At 40.1% G+C, this 23,694-nt stretch overlaps 1 protein-coding gene across 1 annotated transcript in view; it reads left to right on the top strand.

The window, feature by feature from the left end:
* Positions 1-23,694, top strand: part of dock1 (dedicator of cytokinesis 1) — a 180,613-nt gene that overhangs the window by 44,941 nt on the left and 111,978 nt on the right. The window contains exons 17-25 of the mRNA XM_010766495.1: positions 2,321-2,424; positions 2,807-2,990; positions 8,343-8,440; positions 10,153-10,242; positions 11,395-11,495; positions 11,599-11,727; positions 13,704-13,812; positions 16,568-16,638; positions 19,955-20,061. Of these exons, the coding sequence (XP_010764797.1) occupies positions 2,321-2,424; positions 2,807-2,990; positions 8,343-8,440; positions 10,153-10,242; positions 11,395-11,495; positions 11,599-11,727; positions 13,704-13,812; positions 16,568-16,638; positions 19,955-20,061 (993 nt within the window). The remainder of the gene's footprint in view (positions 1-2,320; positions 2,425-2,806; positions 2,991-8,342; positions 8,441-10,152; positions 10,243-11,394; positions 11,496-11,598; positions 11,728-13,703; positions 13,813-16,567; positions 16,639-19,954; positions 20,062-23,694) is intronic.

Raw genomic sequence — 23,694 nt, 5'->3', positions numbered from 1 at the left:
CTTTGAAACGCTGCGACTTGCTGTTATCATGCTGCAATGGTTGCTTTAGAAACTTGCTCACCTCAAGTGACTCTGGGCCCTGAGGGGCATAATGATGCTACCACACTTGTACTCACAAACAATTGGCAATAGAGAGATAAGTTGGATTGCATTGGCCGGGTAATATTGGTTTCTGTGTGGTGTATGCATTGTATTTTCCTATCAGTGTTTACACTTGTATCCAATTATGCAGACACCTGTGCGCATGTTACTTCCATTTCTCTACGCTGTCTGAGTTTTGGCTGCCTATAAACACTATCAAATCTGTTACATTCACCACTCTGCTGGTTTTCTCCCCTTTAATTGTACTGGAAGACAACTGATGCAATTTTAATTCAATTTCCCTGTGCGGCCGACTTCCAGTTCGATATCAACGTTGAAATCATTATTATCGAACCTGGAAAAAATGTGTCATTTAGATTTAAGAACATTTGCATTATTGACTATCGCAGGAGCTGTACTATTTTTTTTAATGACAATATACAATTTTGATTAAACTGTTTAGATCTAGTCTACAAATCGTATTTTAGAGACTAACACAATTATCATTTTCAAAAAAAAAGAAATCAGTGAACATAAGAATAAGCAAAAGTGAAGAAATGTCTACATTCTACCAGCAAAGCACTTCTCAAGTCCTCTCAGTTGTCTGCCTCTGCCGCCTCCTGCTTGTGTCCTTCCCGCCTCCTCCACTGCTCCCAGCTTCAGTAGGACTGAACTGTTGGTGGAAACACAGAGTGACAGAGCTGCTAATAAGGGTCACTGCTACAGCTCATGTGCTCTGTATCACAGCCCCTGGTTCAGAATCAGACCAGCGCTCTAACACTGTCAGGGCTCATCAGACCGATGGCTGCTATCACAGATGCCACCACAGCTGTAAGAGATCCTTGCCATCTTTTCACTTCTGTTCCATTTGTCATTATGTCACTACCTGGTGAGTGGGCAGAGGATGGGGACAGTACATTTAACATGAATGTGAAGTGACAGCCCACCTTGGAGGTAGAAGGCCACAAAGCTTTCCTACAAGCTTGACTTTGATTAGCTGAAAGAGAGTCACTGTCCTGAAACTGACCTCTTTCCCAGAATCCCAAGTTTCTCCTTTCCTTAGAGAGTCACTTAAACATTTTTCTTAACTGGGTGACATGCGTGCAGTGTTTTCCCTCCGCTGGTTCCTCTGATGCCAACCCAGCAATTATTCACCGGCGAGGCTGCAGGCAGCAAACCAATGAGGGGATTTATGCAGATAGAATGTGCAAGATACTTCGATGAATCACGTCGCCCTGCGCTTACATTTGAGCTTGTTGATCCACAATGATGATGTATGCAGCCGTATACAAACGCTTGGTTACAGGACAAAGTCATAACTCTTTCGCTTGTTTATGCAGCGCTTCCCCACAACAACCCAATTAACTGTCTCACGTGTGTGTGCACATACACACAAGCAATGAGCATTTTTCTTTCTTCTTTTACAGCTGTTTTTATTTTCCTATGTCTAAAAACCCCTACCTGTATAATAATTACATCAATGTTCAGAGGCTGCATATATCTGCTTATAATTTTAAAAAAATGTAAGCATATCCCACCTGCTTTTTGCCATCCACAGTTCATTTGCAACCTTGTATAATTGCAGTGATGAACAACTCGTGCACAGATACAGACATTAACATTAGATTCTTGTTATACACGCATGCATTTCCAAACATTTGGACTACCTATGTTGCAAATGTATTATCTTTTCAATTTACACACGGCATCTATTGCACGTTTGTCCGTCCTGGGAGAGGGATCCCTCCTCTGTTGCTCTCCCTGAGGTTTCTCCCATTTTTCCCTTTAAACTGTGGGTTTTCTCTGGAAGTTTTTCCTTGTACGATGTGAGGGTCTAAGGACAGAGGGTGTCGTTTTGTCATACTGATATTCTTTACAAACTGTGAAGTCCACTGAGACAAATGTAACATTTGTGATATTGGGCTATATAAATAAACATTGATTGATTGATTGATTGATTGTGCCAGCTGAGGATCTTACTCGGAGCCGGTACTGTAGAGATTTACATTTGGGATTATCTGTAAGTTGTTAATGACTTGTTGTAAAGCAAGCACTACACAGCATAGTTTGCTGCGAAGGAGCCTGTCTCTAACCACTCCCTGCATTCTTAAAAAAATTTAAAAAAAAGTTTATATATACACCAAAAGCCAAAGTATGTATGAATCTGAAATGCAGTGATTTACATCTCCTTCCCTCTCTGTTTTCTGTCCTTCTCATTTTTCTCTTCTTCCTCCCACAGCCAAAGACAAATCGGAGAAGATATTCGCATTGTCTTTCGTGAAGTTGATGAGGTACGATGGGACGACCCTGAGGGACGGCGAGCATGATCTCATCGTGTATAAGGTAAATATGAACGAGCCCATAGCACGGTTAGGAGTCCCTTCTGGTTTGTTTGTTACCGGCTGCATACCTGCAGGGCTGGCCCACAAAAAGAGTCTAGGTAGAACATTTGCCTGTATTATGAGGAGATGCGTAATAATAGCTTCCCTGCCTTCTATGGAGGATTGTATATTTTGTACACATCAACCCCCTCAGTGAAATGAAAATACATTCGATTTAAAATGGTATAATAATACCTTTGCTAATTATCTTAATATAACATTTAATGTAGGAACACAATTAGATTTGTCTAATCTCATTTTACACTGCAGTTGAGTTTTGTAATTACTCTTGCTCTATTGAAAAAAGTAATAGTTCACAAAACTTGATATGAATGTCTCTTCAGGCTGAAGCAAAGAAGCTGGAAGACTCCTCTCTGTACCTGAACTTGCCTGCCACCAAGATGGAGCTGGAGGAGAAGGGCTACTCCACCACCGGGAAAAACACCCATAACCTGGGCAACTGCACCATCAGCAAGGACTCCTTCCAGATCGCCACCCTGGTCTGCTCCACCAAACTCACACAGAACGGTAATAACCTCTATACTTCAGTCAACTATTGTGTCTTTTTCACACTCTGGGCTCTTTCACTTTTTTCTCTACAAAGCACATTTTTTTAGGGTCCCCATGGATATTAAACAGTTATACATTTAATTATGATAATCAAGGTCTTCACCCAAGTGTTCTAACCCTAAAGCCGATTCTTAAGGAAATGCTTGCATTAGCCCAAATGATCACCCTCATTTTTAAATGTACTTTGAAGAAAAGCACTCACTGAAGGAAAAATGCATACAAATCTATTTCAACAACACAGACCCTGGATTTTAAAACAACCTTGGGTTAAAGTGCCTGACTTTTAAAGACAACTTATTCATAGGGCAGACAATCAGAAGGCTGGGGTTTTACTGACCCCTGTGGTCAAAATGTCCTAGGGCAAGATACTAAGCCCCATATACTAGGGATGTAACGATACCAAAAACTCACGGTACAATAATATCGCGATTAAAAAGTCCACGGTACAATATTTATCGCGATATTGAATAAAATAAAATATCTGATTTGTACAGCATTTTAGTAGGATAGTAGTATTTTAAAGTGTCTACAATATAATAATCAGACCCTGCAATAGAATAAATCAAGTTTCACTTTAGTTTTTCAAGTAACTCAACTCTAACTCACTAACTCACTCACTCAGCATCATCAAGGTTATCTTTTAGGAATATGAGCATGTCCACATTTTCAGGTAGAAGCTGGGTAATGTTTTGCATTGTCTCTCCACCACTTCAAAAACAATACAGTGTTTGCCAAGAAGGTGAGGCTTATTGACAGGGCGAGATATAAATATACTGTTGGTACTTGTCAATGTCTCTAGGTATGTACATAGCCCTGTAAATACGATGTCCTTTTGTTATCTGTTGTTTTATGTTCATGTTGTAACCTACTTGCTGCCATGTTGGACAGGTCTCCCTTGAAAAAGAGATCGATGATCTCAATGGGAACATCTGGTTAAATAAAGGTTTAAAAAATATATATATTTAAAAAAGATTTAAAAAATCTCAGATTTTGTCAGTCTCACGACGGTATTGAGACATTTATTTACCGCGATATATTTGATACATCGTTACATCCCTACCATATACTGTAGGTCCTGACTGCGTGTGAGTTTGTTTACATTTAGCTCTCTCTTGATGTGCAGGTGGCTTGTCTGGTACCCTCTGTCTCTGCATGAATTTGTGTGTGGTCAAAACTGTAAAAGGTGCTTTGAGTTGTCTCAAAGGCTAAATACGTGCTTTATAGATGCAGTCCATTCACCATGCACATGCTACTCAGAGTAAGACCCCGGGATTTCTCACCTGGACTTCAAACGTGAACACATGCTGGACGTTTGCCCTTTGTCTTTCATCCATTTCCCCTTCTTACCTACTTTCTCTTCCTCAACTCCCTTCTATCAGTCAGTACATTTCACTCCATCTCGAATACTGCTCTGTATACTGCTGTCATCAGGTGGAGTCATTTCCATGGATCCTGAGAAGATCTACACTCGTTAAGCTGGGGAAATCCCCATCGCTGCCCTGTGGCTCATGTCTAAAGCACTTTGGCCTCCTCTGTTCTCCCTTGACATAATACATGTTCATAAACCCCAACAGACATTGCTGTTAACCCTCCCTGGACATGTTGGTATTTCCAGATTGTGTTCATAACACGGTAGTCCTAGTGATGATTGTGTGATGGTTTGCTTTCCCCTGCACTCTTTGCTTTGTTTGGTCACCATTTTAATTAGAGCTGAAATGAATGCTTCCTCATTCCTCTGTGCTTTTTGGCCGCAGCCTCAAAGAGAATCAAAATGAAGAAGCGACACATTCATGGCAGGCTTACTTTGACTGGCATAGTCATTCATAGAGTAGTACCTGCCCAACTCAACAACCTGTTTGAATAAGCCTCTAATGTTTTTATACATTTGAATGCAAGGATCATTTTAAATAGTCAGACAAGGCTAGTTTGAATGGAAACGCTTAAGGTGAATCGTTGACGCAAATGTATGTGTTGCATGGTTGAGCCCTTTGCGGCATGAGAGCACTCACTGAATACACTGTGAAATATGATATGATAAAGTTATATGACTTTAGTGTCTCTGCTTATATTACAGGACAGTCTGAGTAGCAAAAGTGTAAGACCTCTTGCACTTGAAAACATTCCACTGACATTTTCACCTGACTGTGACTTTGCAGAAGAGGAACAGCTGTCTGCATCAATCTTCAGTAGAAATCCACCTCTGCCAGCCACATACTAATATGGAGGCCTTATTTTACCTTGTAGAACATCTTGAAAGATAACAGATAACAGCATGCGAGAGAAAAGTCGATTTTTCCTTGTTGCTCTCCTAAATGTTGCTCGGATAACATGCACAAGAACTGTTTAAAAGCCTCGGTTAGTGGACCACTAAAGACCCCAGAACAGCCACGGTTAGATCTTCCCTTTTCTTCATAGTTTTGTCATAAAGTGCAGCTTAGTATATTGTATGAAAGAGGGGGGCGTTCTGTGTTGTTCCAGTAACGTTCCCTCTGAGGGTTATTAAGTTTAGTCTGCGGTATGAAGTTGTCATTAAAATACAGTCGTGTGTGCCCTCCTACTCTGCTCAGTGGGTGGTGATGTCAGCAGCCTTAGTTACAGAAGCAGAACCTGCCCACACTCATTACAATAGATAGGGGGAAGCAATGTCAGGAGCTCAAACCGTTGTCTTTAAACTGAAGGACAGTATAAAACACAGAGGAAGAAATCATTCTGCAGCATTTTCTTATCCACATTACCTTCCTTTCCAAGCTTCCCTCTTTCTGTGTGAGAGCAGCAGTGTGTGTCCTGGTGAGAAGATTCAGTCCAGTAGAGCAGCTGATATTTACCTGGCACTTTGTGCTGTTAATTTGCATGGCACCAATAGGTGCTCTGGGATCACGCTGCCTTGTTCACTGAGATTGATTAAACATAGAGCTGTGTGTTTGTGGCCGTTTCTCAATGTCGAGTAAACCTGCTGCAGAGCCACTATTTCAAGTATACTACGTCATGGAGAGGCGCCGAAGGACTGTTTAAATGCATGTTAAATGCTCAGCATTCGGCGCCACTCGGTGACGTAGTATACTTGAAATAGTGGCTCTGCAGCATGTGTACTCGACATTGAGAAACGGCCTGTGTGTGCTTGTGAGTGTGTGTTCCCATGGGGTTTCATCCCACACTGAAGATCTAGGAAAAGGTTTAAGTTATTTTAATAAAGCAAGCCGAGCCAATCTCTCTTTGTCTGTGCTGCAGTCTGACTGCTTTATTAAAACCTGGAGGCTCTTTAAAACTCTAAACACCTAGTTCACTCACTCTCTCTCTCTCTCTCTCTCTCGCTCGCTCGCTCGCTCACTATTTGTTTCTAATTTCCCTTTTCTACAATTTGACATAACCTTCCCCCTCCAACAGTTATTTTAAGTCAACAAAGAGTTGAGACAAACAATGTTAACCTTAACCTTTTAAATCATGAGGCTAAATGTTCAAAAACGTATTTGCTGTTCATATGTGATCTTGTGCTCCTATAGACATAATAGATATTGCACTTTCGTCAAAAACATTGCCTGACCATTGAGACCGCTGTGGTCCGATGTCTTGCCCAAGACACCGAGTTATTAGCACGACATCCCGCTCTACATCCTGAGCCTTTGTTGCCCTAATTCAAATTCACAATTTAAGAATCTCTCATTTGTCTCCGGTGACATACATTTTTTTTCGATATAGAGAACAAATAATGAATTAATTTCTTGTTAATCAACATATTAACCGATAATAAAAACACGTGATATTCGCGCCTGTAATTGTGTCTATACTTCTCCCTCCATTATTGGTTGGATTCATATTCGCTTCAGGGGGGGGACACTTGAATGACCCTTGTAACAGACTGCTTGCTTTATATACAGGTGGATTCACATCCTATTCCTACCAAGACAAGTCGTACGGTAGAGAAGTATGTTTTTGTACAGTGTGAATTTGCTCTTACATCACTTTGCAAAACCTGCACTTTCACATTTTAAAACCAAAAACAAGGTTGTAACTATTAAATTAAAATAACAATCTATTAGGGCTACTTTATTGGTTGCATTTTCTTTTAATTAAGAAAACAAAAATGCTCTTGTCAGGCAAGATGTACTGCAAATAAACATTGAAATCGGGATTTAAAGGAGTTTTGATAACTTGTATGCGCTGACAGTTGTTCCTATTGTCTCAGAATTAATCATTTTAACACATCTGCCAGTTTTGCTGCTTTTAAATCCGGTTGACGAAAAAGACATCCATTCTGGGGCAGAAATAATTTTGAAGGCACTTTTCCTGAATGCAAACAATACCTCCCACCCCCCTCACTGTCCCATGTGCTACATATGGTGTGGCCTCCAACAGTGCTACAGTGGGAACAAGCTCCCCGATGATTTATTCTCATTTGTCTTTCTGAGCTGCAACCGTCAATTTTTAAATGTATGTCTCCTTGGGGAGTGGGATCCTTGGTAGTTGAGATGGGATCTTGTGACTGAAGCCCGATATGTTGTCAGGTTTGCAGATGACAGGCATATATCACTGTCTCGCCACGCACAATTGGTCCTCACATAGCTGATCAGGCATGGTGAGCGGAGAGAGGGAGCAGCCATGACCCCAGGAAGAGTGCATGGCTTCGACAAAGTGGCCAAGCTGAGGATATCTGGGTCTTTCACCTGATGTCAATGGGTCCATCAACGACGTCACGCTTTTTTTACCTATAGACACACATTGGGAAGGGGATATCTGTACGTTAGTAAAAATGGTTTGCGGTTAATCAAGGTCCTCGTTCTAACACTTCATAGACCTAATTCAAATAAGTAGATCCTCAAAGTTTCAAAAGCAAATTAGACTAAGTTACAAAATAATTTTCATCTGGACTGGACTATAGCTGGGACAATTACTCTGTTAATCAATTATTGAATATCTTTAAACTTTAAAAAACATATCTAAAGGCTGCTCACATGGCTAACAAACCCAGTGCCGCAACAGTCCCAATTCGATAAACTGCCAAAATTGGTTTGAACGAGCGCTCCATATAGCGTGATTAATTACATCATGACTCATCCTCTTGTTCCCAAATTAATTTTCAATAATTAAAGTGATAGATTTAATAGAATGACTCAAGTTGTGTCTGGGACATTTTCAAACTGACTGTTATGTTTGGGGAAAACCTCTGGCCCCACAGCTCTACTTCAAATGTTCAATCTTAATTGTCATTTCTCGCTGCCTCTCCATCTCTCTTCACGCTGTCTATCCATTGGCAGGACAAACGTCATGCTGTGCTTTGTGGTAATCCCTTTTTTGTTTCTTTCTTTGTTTCAGTGGACTTACTTGGCCTGCTGAAGTGGCGCTCCAACATCAGCCTGCTGCAGCAGAACCTCCGTCAGCTGATGAAGGTGGAGGGGGGCGAAGTCGTCAAGGTCAGAGGACGAAATTCATTCTGAAATCACCTCGAGAGTCACATTCAAAGCTGAAGCGAAAACTAAATGACCTTAGCTTGTATTTTTCTATATCCTGAAAATGTACCTCATTCTATTGCCTGGATACAAATATCTCAACAGCTGGTGACAAACATTACAGTCACAAACATTAGTGTTCCTGAAGCTCTTTTGCAGCAGTTTGCACAAATTGTTTCACTGCCTGTCTAAGGAACAGGTTGCTAGTTTTTGTTTACAGTGTGGAGGTAGCGCACACACGCAGCGAACTGGAGGGCGGGAGATGACCTGCTGTCAGAAGTGTAGGAGGGCCCTTAAAGGCCCAGCGTGGGGCAGAAGAATAAATGACTCTCTAGATAAAGTTTAACATAAGCATGCTGGGGGTCTGTCAGATTGCAGCGTATCACAGGAAGTCCTTCCCCCAGACAGTTCTGATCCGACCTGATAGATGTGTCAGCCACAGCGAGACCAGTTCATTAAACCACAGGGGTGTGATTATTATTACCAGCGCATTAACACTCAATCTCTCCAAAGCGCTCCGAGGCTGCCGGTGTGCAATTAGATAACGCTTTGGCAGCTTGGCATTTAAAAGACAATTCATCAACAGGGTATACATTGTAAAGGGGGATGGGCTGTATATCAGATACTATGCATAAAGATTAGATCAAACTCCCGGGAGGCTTTAAATGGTTACCCGTAGTGACTCCTCTCTCGTCCCCGTCTCGCGGTCTGATCTTTGTGAGGTCGCATGGGGCTTTAAACTCTGCACAGTGAACAGTGTGTTTGTTTCTCGTTAAGAGCACCATGAATCTCATCCATCCCAGAATGACAGACCAAGCGAAGTACAGAGTGATGGCTCTGTTTCTGACACTTTATCTGTTTTCACCTTGCCTCAGAATTGGCAAATGGAGCATGTTTCCCCTGAGAAGGAGGATGTGTATAGTTGGTAATCGTTTCCCTTTCAGCAGCACCCCCACAAACAAGCCATTGTATGGGCTCTTATTGACAGCTCTGTCAAAGCTGGACTTTACATGCCATATTGGTCCATCATATAGCTTTTGTAGATTCATATTTGACATATTTGCACACTGGGTTTTTGGAATTATGGCTTGAAAATAATATAATATTATTGCTCATCAACTCTCAGTGGAAGAACAATGATATACAACAACTATTACACTAAAAATGAACTAAATAAAGGCTCTCGAGTGTTCTAACACATTGTATTGCATTGGACATTAACTGTACATTTTTTCCCTGTTGTGATATTTATAGAACATTATAAAATGTTCTTATAATATCACTATTAGGATGGCTCTATTTGGGATGTATTTTATTCATCCAATAATGTTAATGCCCACGTCTCCCTACTGATTTTCTGCCTCCACTCTGTTGAATATAGCAAAAACACCCCAGAAATCACAATACATCTCACCTTGTTTAGAAGGATGTTTATGTTATTTCTTCTTGATATAACAGATACATTGGATTGGCCCTTTTATTGCTTAAATGTCACCAGCTGGATGGGAAATGTCCTCCCTTAAAGAACGAAATGATTATCAGTTTGATCTGAAAGAGCTGTGAAAGCAGTTCTGGCATTTTACATTGAGAGGGAGACTTTCAATATCCATGTTTCTTTGTTATTGCTTTGTTTTATTGTTTGCCTGCCACAACATGCTATGCATCTGTCATTCTAGTTCCTGCAAGACACTCTGGATGCTCTCTTCAACATCATGATGGAAAACTCCGACAGTGACACTTTTGATACTTTGGTGTTCGATGCCTTGGCAAGTAAAGAAGCAAACAATAACATCAGAGAAGAATGCAAACCAGCAGAGCTTCTTGTCAGTGGAAACTAACACTTTGACGCATTCCCAACTCAGATGCAAATATAAAATATTGTCTGATCTTTCACAAGCCAAACCCTCCTTTTGACTGGCATCTTTGGTCTGTGTGTCGGCCCTTTTGATCTCACAACCACAAAAACCTGTTTGTTTGCAGCTACCTATTTCTGGTTCTAAGAGGAAGCTCTGCACTAGAGGAGATACGAGTACATTCGACAAACTATCATAAGAATAATATCATACACTTTTTTTAGTAACTGTGTTTGAGCATGATTTATCCTTGCTACAAGAGTCTATTAAAAAAAAAAAAAAAAACTCAATTTGGAAACATGTTTTGTGACAGCAGAAGTGAAGTATGCAGAGTACACACCTTCATTCCTCTCCAGAATGTTGAGTGTGTGCCAGAGGTATGTCTCTGTGGAGAATGCCTCAACTGGGACACCTACCTGCATCTGTAAACACCACACTGCAGAGATGTCCACAAGCATTTGGACCTTCACATATTCTTCAGTACATTTGAAAAACAAAATCCATATGGGTTTTGACTCTTGGCTAAAATAGTTGCCATTTATACGGTATAACGGTGTGAATGTTACATGTATTTCATTTGTGAAAGTACTAGTTAACGGAGCCAAAACAGTATACACAATATAATATGAACATTGTGGCTCACAAATGTTTCCCCATTTTTTTGGTAAAATAACATGAACTGCATTCCTTTGCATACATTTGTAGCAAAAGGGTTGCATATGTCATGTTTGTCTGACATTAAGTTTGTCACTAAACTGAAAGATACAGCGCAAAGTAGTTTAAAAGAAAGAAGCCTACTACTAAGTACTTGATTCAATACACGACGAACTACCTGACAGAATCCTATTCACCATGCCTAACATCATGGGGAGTAGTTTAATTAACACTTTATTCTTCTTGGGCCCTAGATTTTCTGTATGCTAGGGGATTGAGAGGAAATCATATTCTGCCCAAATGCAGTCTTGTTATATTTCAGCATATTGAGTAGGACAGGCAGTTTGTCCTGCTCTCCCTTATGAGGCACATGCTTTACATTCTAATGAATATACCTCTGTTCTCTGACAGGTGTTCATTATCGGGCTCATAGCAGACAGAAAGTTCCAGCACTTTAACCCTGTCCTGGAGACCTACATTCGAAAGCATTTCAGCGCCACTCTGGCATACACGTGAGTTAATGATCCTGTCTACACTGACGACTGCAGTAATGAATTACTGTACATCCCGTTCTGTGTGGAGAAGAGTTAACATGCTATGCTATTGTGTTTGCAGGAAGCTGACCAAAGTTCTGAAGAACTACGTGGACAACGCTGAGAAGCTGACGGAGCAGCTGCTGAGGGCCATGAAGGCTCTGGAGTACATCTTCAAGTTTATCGTCCGCTCCAGAGTCCTCTTTAACCAGTATGTTCCAAAGCACACATAACATTATAATAATTGCTTTTAATCGCACTTTCAAATCCCTGTTTACAATGTGCTATATGTACAAAGAACTCCAAATGGATCCACAATAAGAAAGGTGATAGTTGCCGATAAACAAATATGCAATAAGTAATAGATCAAGATTTCTAAGAACTTAGAAGTACATCACATTCAAGACTGTTTATAAAAAGGATTTAAATGTGCAAATATGTACATTTGACAATAAAACACATATTTTTAATATATTTTTATATGCATAGTAACATACTCTCATTGTCCATACGGTATTTTTTCATTGTCTTTTTTTATATGAAAATGTTTCACTTTGTAATAGTTTAAATACGTTTTAGCTGCTTTAGTTGTTCCTTATACGATACTCAAGTTTCAGATGTATTCTGTATAATATAAATCCATATGGTGTGTTGCACTGATTGTGTTCAGCCATATGCTGCGGAGTGAAGTAAAGGTGAATGGTCTTTTATAGTGAGGTGATTTCTATGGATGTGTTTATAATGTGCTGTGGAGATGTTAAATGGACGATTATGTTGTAGAGCCACAGAACTAAGCTGTTGGTGGCTGAGGGGCTGATGTATGATCCTGGTCTAATTGAGTGTGCAGAGTTTGATTGCTTTTCAGTAGAATGTCTAGAGGACGCTTTGTCCTTTACCTCACATATCAGACTAAAGAAATCACACTGTCTTTAGAGCTGTGCACATTGTGTCAAGTGTTTTATGTTGCACAATAACGGACGGCAACTTTCAACCTCAAAGTGGACTTTCTGTTTGGGTTTTTATCGTTCTTTAGTTGTTTGCTAGTATCAGCTCTGCCATGCCATTGTTGCCAGTTGGCCTCTGAGTTGGAAAATGTTCAAAGCTGTAATACTGCGTCTGTTGAAGCCTTTTATGAATCTCTGTTTAGAAGTACCAAGGCTACACGGGCACATGTTCGGCTTTTATTGTGGCCCAGTGGAACATTCATATGAAATGGCAGAATAGACACTCTAATCACACACTTTCCCCCGTTTGATTTGAGCGTGGTGTGGCAGTCACGATCTCACTCCTGTCCTCCTTGCTGCAGGTGAGAAGCAGCTTTAGGTAATTGTTGTTGTGGGAGCCCTGAGACGGATGCTGCTAATCCTATGATTTCCGTAAGCCCTCAACAGTGACTATCAGGGGCCATGTAATACCTGCAGCCCCCTGAGAGATTGTGGCACCACAAAAAACCCACCACTCTGCAAGAAAGCAAGTGAAATCTGATGTGGTGTGAGCACTGTAAACACTTCACTCCTCTGTGACCTGCCTCCCTCTGCTTCAGTGTGCTTTAAACCATTTCAATCTATCTTACCTATCCTTATTTTTAAATGATTAAATCTGAGTCATTGAAACACTTACTTTGTAATGAGCACAATGTGGCTCATTTACAGTTAATGCTCAGTTAGTGGAGATTTATCGGCTCTGCAAAAGGGATGAAATGCATTTTTTGGGCTCTATGGAGAACAGTTGCTTTGTGTCTCCTTCCATTTAAAAATGTTTTTCTGCAATTATTCTGTGATCACCGGCTTTAAGTCACTGCACCTATCCTACTAACTGTAAAGCCTTACATCACATTGGCTTTCCTTCTGTTACTCGTATAGTATTGGAGCAGAGTGGTTAGCATAGATCATACATTTCTCAGATTTTTGTTTCCACACGGCAGCAGGCAGGTGCTTCAGGGTCTTTTCGTGTTGTTTGAAATGCTAGTCTGGCTGGCAGAGAGAGTGATGTCTGTGGCTCTGATCCAGTTATATCTGCATTGATGACACACACAGGCCATTCTGCTGGCTGCTTTTAATGATTTAACAGCGAAGCATCAAACTCTTGTTTTTTCCACTGCGGGCGGGGTTGTTTACACAGGGATGAAACAAACAAACAGCCTTGTGATCACCTGCCAATGTAATTCTCCACTTCATCTCCTCACAGGCTCTACGAGAACAAAGGAGAGGCTGACTTCATGGAGTCCTTGAGGAACCTTTTCACATCCTTTAATGACATGATGAACAGTAATTCTGAGAACACTGGCATGGTAAAGGTAGGCTGACTGGCACACTGGTCACACCGCATGCTATCGCTCAAACTCAGCGCCAGGAAATAGCTTCTGCTGCCACGGGAATATAGTAAATAACTGCTGCTGTGTGAAAAGTAAATAAATCTGCTTGGATTTGCTTTGGATGACACGCTCTGTAATTGGAGATGCATCTGTCTTGTTAGATGTAAACTAATACAGCAGCTTACGAGATGTTAATGTGAGGGCTCTGGGGGTTGTTAATGTTGTTTCCTTGATGGTTTGTTTGTTTTGTATGGTCAGTTTTCTTTAACTTTGTTTCTTTGTTTCTTGATCTTACTTTCATTTTCTCTCTTTGTGACCTTGTTAGGGCTGAAGATAAAATAAAATGAGGTGTATTGAAAACCATCTTAAATTGGTGCTGAAAGAAATATAGGTAGAAGAGATGATGGATACCACTTTAATGTATGTACAATACACATGACGCTGCAGCTGGTTAGCGTAGCTTAGCACAAAGACTGGAGACGGGTCAGGAAATAACTCGGCTAAAAGTAACAATCAGCCTACGAGCCTCATTGAATAGTTTATTTTATCTATAAAGAAAGTGTAAAAGGGACAATTTGGTAGTTGTTGTTTGTGCTGGACTATTTCTGAGTGGTATCGATCTTCTCATTTAACTCTCGCCAAAAGAGCACATAAGTGTTTTCCATAAATGTCAAACTGTTCCTTGATTAGGGCTCAGTCTGGAACCTCAATACATTTTTGATCCGTACAGAAATACCTCTGCTTGAGAAAAAAAACCTGAAGGCTTTTACCTGCGGCCCTAACCTTCCAGCTTTGTTTTTCTTCTACACATTTTGTATGTTGTTTTTCCTGTGTTGTCTGTTCTTCTATATGTGTTTGTGTTTTTCCTCTCTCTCTGTTTCCCTTTGACCTTGACTGTCCTGTGGTCTGGGGCTCCTCTGGCCTTCTGCTCTTTAGCTGCTCCTTAAGGTATTTATTTCACTGCCTTGCTCCTTTGCCTTTAAGCTTTCTCCATTGTTGTTGCATTTCATTGTCCTTGACCCCAGACTCACCGACTCCAGTTTTGAGACAAACGCAGGCGTATACTGTCTGCAGATTCACTCTACACCCCACATGTCGATGTGCACACACACACCTATGCTTTTAGAGATAACTTAATCACAGTGCACATGCACCTTGGCACACCTACAGTAGATCCATGTGCACGCTCAACCATAGGAGAAGCTCAGGAGTCAATTAGGAGTCAGTTGCTGTGTAATTGGGTAGATATTAGCTTTACTGTCAGTAAATTAAAAACTGATCTTGAGGAACGGGCATGAAAGCGAGGAATCCGGTTTCTTCCCAGGTCCGCCCTCAGTGAAAGCACTGTCACAGGTGGAAGCTATTGAGCAGTCACATCATACCTCAAGGCTGAATCCTGATGAACATCTGGACACAACAACACACATAGATGCAACAACTTGTATACACACACACACACACACACACACACACACACACACACACACACACACACACACACACACACACACAACACACACAAATGCATGCTCCTGGTAGCTGTGCAGAACAGGCAGGAGACAACACTTTTCTGAGACTTGTTGTGACACTTTACTTGAAACATCGCCACTCAACATGTGGGAATTAAGTTGCTGCGGAGAACAAAGTAAAAAAAGACATTGTGTTAAAACGTCTTCTTCAAGGGGTAAACAGATGCAGTGGAGCAGAGCCAAGGTTCCCAACTGAATCAAGGTCTAACGGAACCTTTTTGAAAACTAAGTTTCACTCTCCACAACTCTTCATGTCTGCAGGAGGTGGTGAAGGAGTTGCATTTAAGCACTAACAATATATATTTGGTTGAGGGAAGATCGACAAAGACATTTATTCAGAGGTCATGACTATATCCGTGTTCAGAAAACCTCAGAGAGAAGTTTTGTTCACGATTACAAAAGTAAATAACAGAATCTGTTCTCTTAGCAAACTACTCTGAACATTGCTTATAACCCTTTACATATTTTCAGAAATAAACCATGCACATTGACAGAGGGATTGTAGCACTTGGCCTCGAGCGTGCTACATCTGTATGGCTAATCAACCGCTGACAGACAAACTGGCTCTGCTGCTAATCTGCACAGATGCCGTATAAACACCCTCAACCCACCTTGGCCAGCCTTTAGCAGCAGGCAGTTAGAGAGGGAACTTTCAGCTTGCTTGATCATTTCTTTTATTAATGGATGGCTCTGTAATTAGCCATCGGGTTCACACGTGATTTATTATAGTACCGATGGGCCATTGGTGATTATATCTGGCCTTATCTATAAAGGTAACACTATAGACAGACCATATTTTTGTCCCAGTTGATTTATTGTGGGCACGGCAAAGGAAAAAAAATGAAGATGGTAGGAGTGAGTTTAAGAAGTAAAGCCAATACGAGTGTAATGCAAACACACTGCAGACATATACCAGCACATAGGGCTATTCAAAATAACCTTTGACATCAACAGTTGCTTCTGTTCATGGCCCACAGACGGTAAAGTGTACATGCTACTGAGAGGCACACTGTGTTCATTAGTGTGACACAAAAGGAGAACACCGCATCAGACACATTCACTATTAACTCAACAATGACACACGATTCCATAATTTCTGTATAACATAATGTGGGCTGAAGAAGCTTATGAAATCAATCAATGACTGAACTAATGGCTTCGGAGCTGAGAACCACCCGTAATGGTTTCTTTTCTTTTCCCTGGTTAAGGGTGCTGCACTGAAGTACGTTCCCACCATCGTCAACGATGTCAAGCTGGTCTTTGATCCAAAGGAGCTAAGGTACATTAATGTGATCTACTGCATTTTCATATGCTCTGTCGCTGTTAGATTGACCTCTGCAAAACATCATTTGATAACTAAATACATATTCAATGGTAAAGGGGGACAGAGCTCCATGTGAACTATTACTGGGATTACGTCACGAAAAAAACAATTTCCCCATAGGATTATTAAAGTATTGACTCTGACTTATGTTTGATTTATGTTTTCCTTTAACCTTTTGGTAAGATATAGGTGTAATCTGCACATTTCTAAAACTGACATTAAAGCAAATTGGCCTTAAAATGCTTTTTGTTTTTGCTGCGTTTACTTTAATTAAAATAACATGTTTCGATGAATGCCCAACAAGCTGATGGGATATCGTGCCATCCTAAAGAGGCACTGTTTATTGTGTGTGTGTCTGGCTCTTTACCTTTTAGGCTGAATTGTATTCAACTGCTAAACATTCAGTGGCTGTACTGTGATGGCCAGCGGTTATTAAACATGCTCCGGTTGCCTGGGAAACCCGGAGAATTATCCATTCAAGTGTCCATTTTAGTTATAGTGTCTACCGTGAATGTGATCTGCCACTGCTCAGTGCTCTTCTTTATAATAAATGACTTCTAAAGTATCGCACACAGATCTGACTGTGCTACTAAATTACACGTTCATAATAATAATGTACCAAATGGAAAAGATAACTTGGCAATCCGTCCTTATCATCTGAATGGCTTTTTCTTACAATATAGAACTTAATGGAACGTCAATTTCAAATATCCATGTACTTTTGGGGCAGAGTTCCAAAACTGAGAGGACATTGCCATTTGTTATAAATCCTTCTTGAGTGTGCCCTTGATGTTCTGCCTCTAATATTTTATGCCATAAAGACACAACACAAAATAAATAAAAATAAAAACAACCTCATATTTACAAATATTTGAAGAGAGCTTTTCTTCTGTATTCAGCTAAAACTTTTCAGCTGCAGATGAGTCTTTCAAACACATATTTTGTTCCCATTTTTGTCAAAGGTATATTTAAATATTTAGTTGAGACACATTTAGTGATACACGAGTTATCTTGTTCTATTTGTGTTATAATGAAATCACAGTAACATCATTATACTTTCCAGACATGGTCACATGACATGGAAGCTATTCAACGAAGACTACATTATTGAGGCAATTGTAAATATCATCATCTGTTTACTAAATTATTCAAACTCAAACAAAATAATCCCTCTTCACGTTATTGTCACACATATTTTTACCGCGCTCTTGACTGTTAAAATGTTTTTCACCTGGCTTCTAAATTAAATTCATTAAATCCGTCTCTGTGTGATACAGATTATGTTTCCTTTCAATCGTTTCAAATTGCATTTGAAAGTATAATAGGAAACACTTAAAACGTTGGGACTGGAACAATAATTAACTGATGATTTTCCGCACTCTCTTGCTATGCAGAGCTACTGTATAAGGAAGAGTGCAGTAAACACAAAGTAGCACATATGTGAGATAATAGGGCTTTTGGTTTCAGCTTTCATTCTAAAAACCTTGGTCCTTATGAACCATTTACCTTTTTAAATCACAGACATGGCTTTTTCTCTTGCCTGAGCAAAGGTGGCATCAGCTGTTCCCGTTGTGAGGGTAAACCTGGCTGAGCTGGAAGCGACTAAACTGAAGCCTTGAGGGTCGGGGTGTTTTATCCCCTGCCAGAACCTTTTCTCTCCTCCTTGAGCCTCAGCTTGCCAGCATAACAAGCATCTGGCCCCTTCATGGAGGAGAAAACTGTCAGCTTTATGTGTGTGGATGACAAGGATTTATCTTTCAGGCTTTGAATTGTTGAATGCCCATAGTTCGATCCTGCTGAGCTATGCTGTATCTTGTCCTTAAGAAAAAGATACATTGGAATACAAATGTTAAGTTGAACAGTATGCATTGTTACACAAGGCTGCATTAGGGCTGCTCAATTAATCGTATTTTAATCGCAATTACGATTATGGCTTGCAACGATTACGAAAACAACGTAATCGAAATAAAAAAATTATTCTTTTATTATTATTACCTTCTTTTTTTTCAATTTTTAATTTTTTTTTTATTGGTTTTTCAGTTGAATTATACCTAAAGTTCAGGGTAATCAACTGTTAAAAACATACTGTTCACATTTTTTTTCTCCAATAAATTGATGTTTTCAAAGTAAATGGATAATCGTTTTTGATAATCGTGATATCAATTATTGACACAAATAATCGAGATTATGATTTTTGCCATAATCGAGCAGCCCTAGGCTGCATAGGACTAGAAAACCTTCATGACGTCAGCTGGGAAACTTTATTTATATTACCAATTTGTAAGTACATGGAGTTCAGAGACCTTAGCAAATGTCTTTATATTAAAAAATCTAATAATAAACCATATGGACCATATGCGTACAAGTTATGTATGGTTGACATCTTAAGACGAGGGTTGTTATTTGATGTTTTCTAGATCCTTCAACAACATCCTAAGGCTTTAATCAGCACATCAAGTTTGCTCAGTTGTCATGGAGATGTTTCAGTTATCATGGGGATTTTCTTCATGTAATAATGATAATCTCCTTAAGATCAAGTAGACTCCTTGCTCCGATGAACACCATGAGATGTGGTCTCCATAGATAATATTCAGTACTGTGAATGGCCTTGTGCTGAGATTTTGTTCAGTCATTAAACAACCTTCAAGCTCAAGTAATGTTTAAGTTTATATAATAACAGCCATATACAGTATATTATGATATGGTATGTTCTCTGGATTTAGTCCGGAGATATTTATTAAAGAAAACAACAACAGATGGTTGACTAAGGGATCAAAAACATGAGAAATGTAGTACTAACCAGGAAATTCTAAATTTGAGTGGACTAACTTGTTGACCAGTTGATTAGTGCATTCAATCGACATATCTGTGAAAATGTCATTAGACCACCACTAAAAATTAGTCAACTAATCAACTAAGAGGGCGTGGGTCTAGGTACTGCATCACATACAAGTGTAAAACAACCACATCTATTTGATTGATTTGCAACACTGACCGCTATCCTATAAAACAATCCGAGATAGAGCAGAATCTCTCATACTCAGCTGTTCTCAGAGTTCACCCGAGGTTCTCCTCTGGGTCAGTTGACAAATCTACATTGTCCCATGCTACATATTTGTCATATTCTCCAACCCAACCAAAATATCTGAAAGGACCTGTGTGGGTTAATTGCGTTTTGGATGATCGCTCGTGATGGGAAGCAGTCAGCCGGCCCAAGATGCCCGATCATTCTGACCTTTTCGCCTTTATTGTCATCCGTCTGTCTCCGTAGCAAGCTGTTCACAGAGTTCATCCTAAAGGTTCCTCTGGGCCGCCTGGTGAAACAGAAGCTGGACTGTCTGATTGACATTGTCCACAGCGACCTCTTCACTCATCACGGTAAGTGCACACATACACAAACTTTACTCCCAGTTCTTCGGTGCATGAACCTTCACTCACAGAGCAGTAATAAAGGCAATCACATACACCACCTGCCTCCCCTAGCCATGTGAGCCCACAATGAGGGTCATTGGTGAGGCGTAGTGGAAATCCCTTTTGTCATATGAGAGAGTTAGGCAATCTTAGAGCTAAAATCCCCAAGACTTGACTGTAGCAATATTCACATCTACCTAGTCTTCAAGTCCCAACCCCTGCTTTCCTTTGTTTGAATTTGTAATCTTTTTTTCTATAAGTTTACAATATATTATTATTTCTGTTTGGTTTTCCCTTTCCCAAAATCATACACATTCACACTTTCAAAGTACCGGTACACATTAGCACCATACCGCTCTACATTTTGGCCATGTCATGTCAGATATAAAGGGCATGAATGTATACATGTGTAAGAAGCAGTATCAATGATACTCTTGCAAGGCTTCTCTCTGCCTCTGTTTCAGTACAGGAATTACAGGTTGTCCTGTTTGTGAAAAGTGTCGTCTAATATTAAACAGAACACATGGAAAAAATATGCCTTCAATTTAATGATGCACTCCTTTCATACTCAAGCAAGGTCAAATTGTCTGATTGGTGGTTTAGTGTGTAGCTATCTATTGAAGGGCAATGCTCAGCATGTGGTGCTCAGGTAATGACTATTGATCTGTTTGGTGGAATTGTGGACAGGCGAGCCTCCCCGATGCTTGTGAATCACTCGTTGCTGTGATGTAGATACCGGCTACCCTGCCGCTCCATTCCAACAACAGCTCCACGCACCGGTGCTTTGAACATCTCCAGCAGTCTATTAGGGGCATGCGTGTATTTAAACAGCGATGGAGAAGGCTTAATTGCCAATAAAACTGTCCTTTCCACATCAGTATCAAGCTGGGCTCCACTTTGGAGATGTTTTTATCACAGATAATGGCCACTGCGATGAGCATAAGGGGTTAGCCATGCCGTTTTTAAATGTGGTTTAATCAGCTGTGGCAAGTGCAAATGCTCCTGGGACTCACTGTGAGGTGCATCCTGATCCCCAGGTGGTCACTGAAAGTTTGCTCCACTAGCCAATCCTCAAGTGGAATGTACTAGAAGGAATGCTTGGAGCAATGAACACCCAGCACGAGGCATCTACCTAGATACTTCTTTGGCAGTCTCCACACTCTTCAATATGCATGATGCAACGTGATCACTGTTGTGTTTTCTTTCCTGTAGACTGCACAGTGATTAACATATTAACAGTTTCTGCGTAAAAGCATGTCTTTAATTAGTGTTCTTCACTCCCCAACAGGCTTTTTTCCCTTTCAAAATGAGAACTGTAGTCAATAAGACGACATCTTTTATCCACAGGTTATATATTTTCGTTTAAAATTTAAATTCTGTGAGGTGAATGGGATTGGTATGCACACACTATTCCCTCCTGCAGATGGAAACTTAATGAACTCAGAGAAGAGGACATTTATCTTTTCTGAAGGCAAAACTGTTGTCACCTTCACTGTTTATGATGTAATAGGATAGAGAAGGGTGTTGCATGTGAATCAGTTGTAAATGGGCTCATTGGAAGAGAACAAATACTGTCAGCTGCTCTCCTGGTCTGAGTTAAAGGGGGAAATCACTGTAGCGTCTACAATCTGTTTGCGCTGGAAGTTTGAAGAGAGCGCTCATGGCCTAGCTTGATAGTTCCAGTCTGCTTGTCCTGCTCCCACCCTGCTAGTGTGTGGGTAAAAGTGAATGGTAATGTGTGGTCTTCTATGCACCAGTGTGTCTTTCCACCTGTGTGCATGGCACAGGTATTAAAAACTCCACACAATGTTACACTCCCTCACATTTGTTTTTGTGCTTAAACCCTAGAAGATTACGGAGCACAAATACACCGATAAACAAAAATACACATTTTGGCTCCAATCTGTATCAGGCGGATAGCTTGCTGCTCTGTTTCACAGATCCAAAAATATTTCAGTGGAGACATGGTTGTCACTTTGAGTCAGGGCTAGCTTAGCCAAACAAGAGAAACACTTAACATCCTTGACTTTCCTTTTGATACATTTCCTGGTGAGAGATGTATGTAAATGATAGCTGTATTGTAGGTCAGCCTTTCCACTACACTGCCAGCAGCCATCAGGGGCTGTTTATGATTTCTGTAGCTACAGTATTTCAGATGTTAGTCAAAGCATTTGTCCATGCATTGGCTAGATTGGGATAAGTTCTATTGACTTTACTGATCCTATGAGCAAGCATCTAGCTCCACCAACAAGACTAAATTGCCCACCTTCCAACAATTACATTCCTAAAAAGATATTTCAAGAAATGATGATAAGATATTCATGTCATTTGCAGCGGACAATGTAGAAATCAGGATGTAAGGTTAAATATTCTTGTTTTTGATGACCTCCTACCCTGTTCTAAAGCAACACACGCAGATGAGATCGACAACTTCTTACACAAGAAACCCCCAATACTTACAGAAAAGATAGTCATGATATCTACAGAGCACAGTCCCCAAAGCGTGAGCCATTTTTAAAATGTATGCGTAATATAATTGGTGGATTGCAGTGAAAAAAGGTGAGCTATTTAATAATCCTCAGAGGATGAGATGCATGTAGAGGTTCCTTTTCTATAGCAACACACTTATGCAAACACATTAGGAAATGTTCATGCTCGTCAGAGGATAAACTACTTTCCCTTTGGTGCCACCTTCAGGTCAAGCCTTTCATACTTTGCACCACCATTTTAAACGTTTTCTTTCTATTATAACCATCACGAACAGCCACTGGAGTGTTGCATTTAATACAAACATCTTTAATAGCAATGTATCTGTTTAGACCACATATTAAGTTAAAATCCGATCTCAAAATCCGATCTTCCTTTTAATTATCTTTGAATTATGATTATTAAAAGCAATTCAATAGGACTCCAGCAGCTACATGTGATTGACTAGATTGCTACAAAAGAATCATTGTGTTAAATCGATCCACTAATCAATGCCTAAGTCATTACAAATATAATTTTTAATTCTCCGTGAGTCTTTTATTCGTTACATTTCTAATCACTACATAAGGCATTCATTAGCCCTTTTTTATTACAAAGCCTCATCATAGTATCAGTGTGGAACCTATCTTTTTGGTTATGTTTAATTCCAGTTATAACTTTTCTGCTCATGTTTGGCTGAAAGCAGTAGATTTTCCTTTCTTCATCTATCTTCATGAAGTCAATCCATACCTCTCAATTTAACATGGAGCTCCTTTAAAGGGGTCAGAGAATTTAACACAATGAATGTATTCATATATTACACTGCTGGGAATTGTTTATGAAGAGGTCAGCATAGGTTATGTTATTCAGTTAGAGCCTGCTCTTTATCATTTGGCCTTGAGCAGTATTGACAATTGGAAAAGCTTTCTATTCGTGCATGTGGGTTTGTTTTCATGAGTAATACATATACTGTTTTATTTCGTCCCGATTGTTTGTCTTGTTAAAGTTGGAAAGTATAGCAGGGTGGCACTTAGGTAAAGCAGTTTCTCTCCAACTTAAAATAAGGATTGTGTATTATATAAGTGTGTTGTTGTCCCTGTTGTGTAGTCTGCCACTGCATTGGTGAAGAAAGGC

Source organism: Notothenia coriiceps, unplaced genomic scaffold, assembly GCF_000735185.1.
Source record: "Notothenia coriiceps isolate Sejong01 unplaced genomic scaffold, NC01 NC01_scaffold00003340, whole genome shotgun sequence".
NCBI classification, from domain to species: Eukaryota; Metazoa; Chordata; class Actinopteri; order Perciformes; family Nototheniidae; genus Notothenia; species Notothenia coriiceps.
This window is presented reverse-complemented; position numbering and strand designations above follow the sequence as displayed.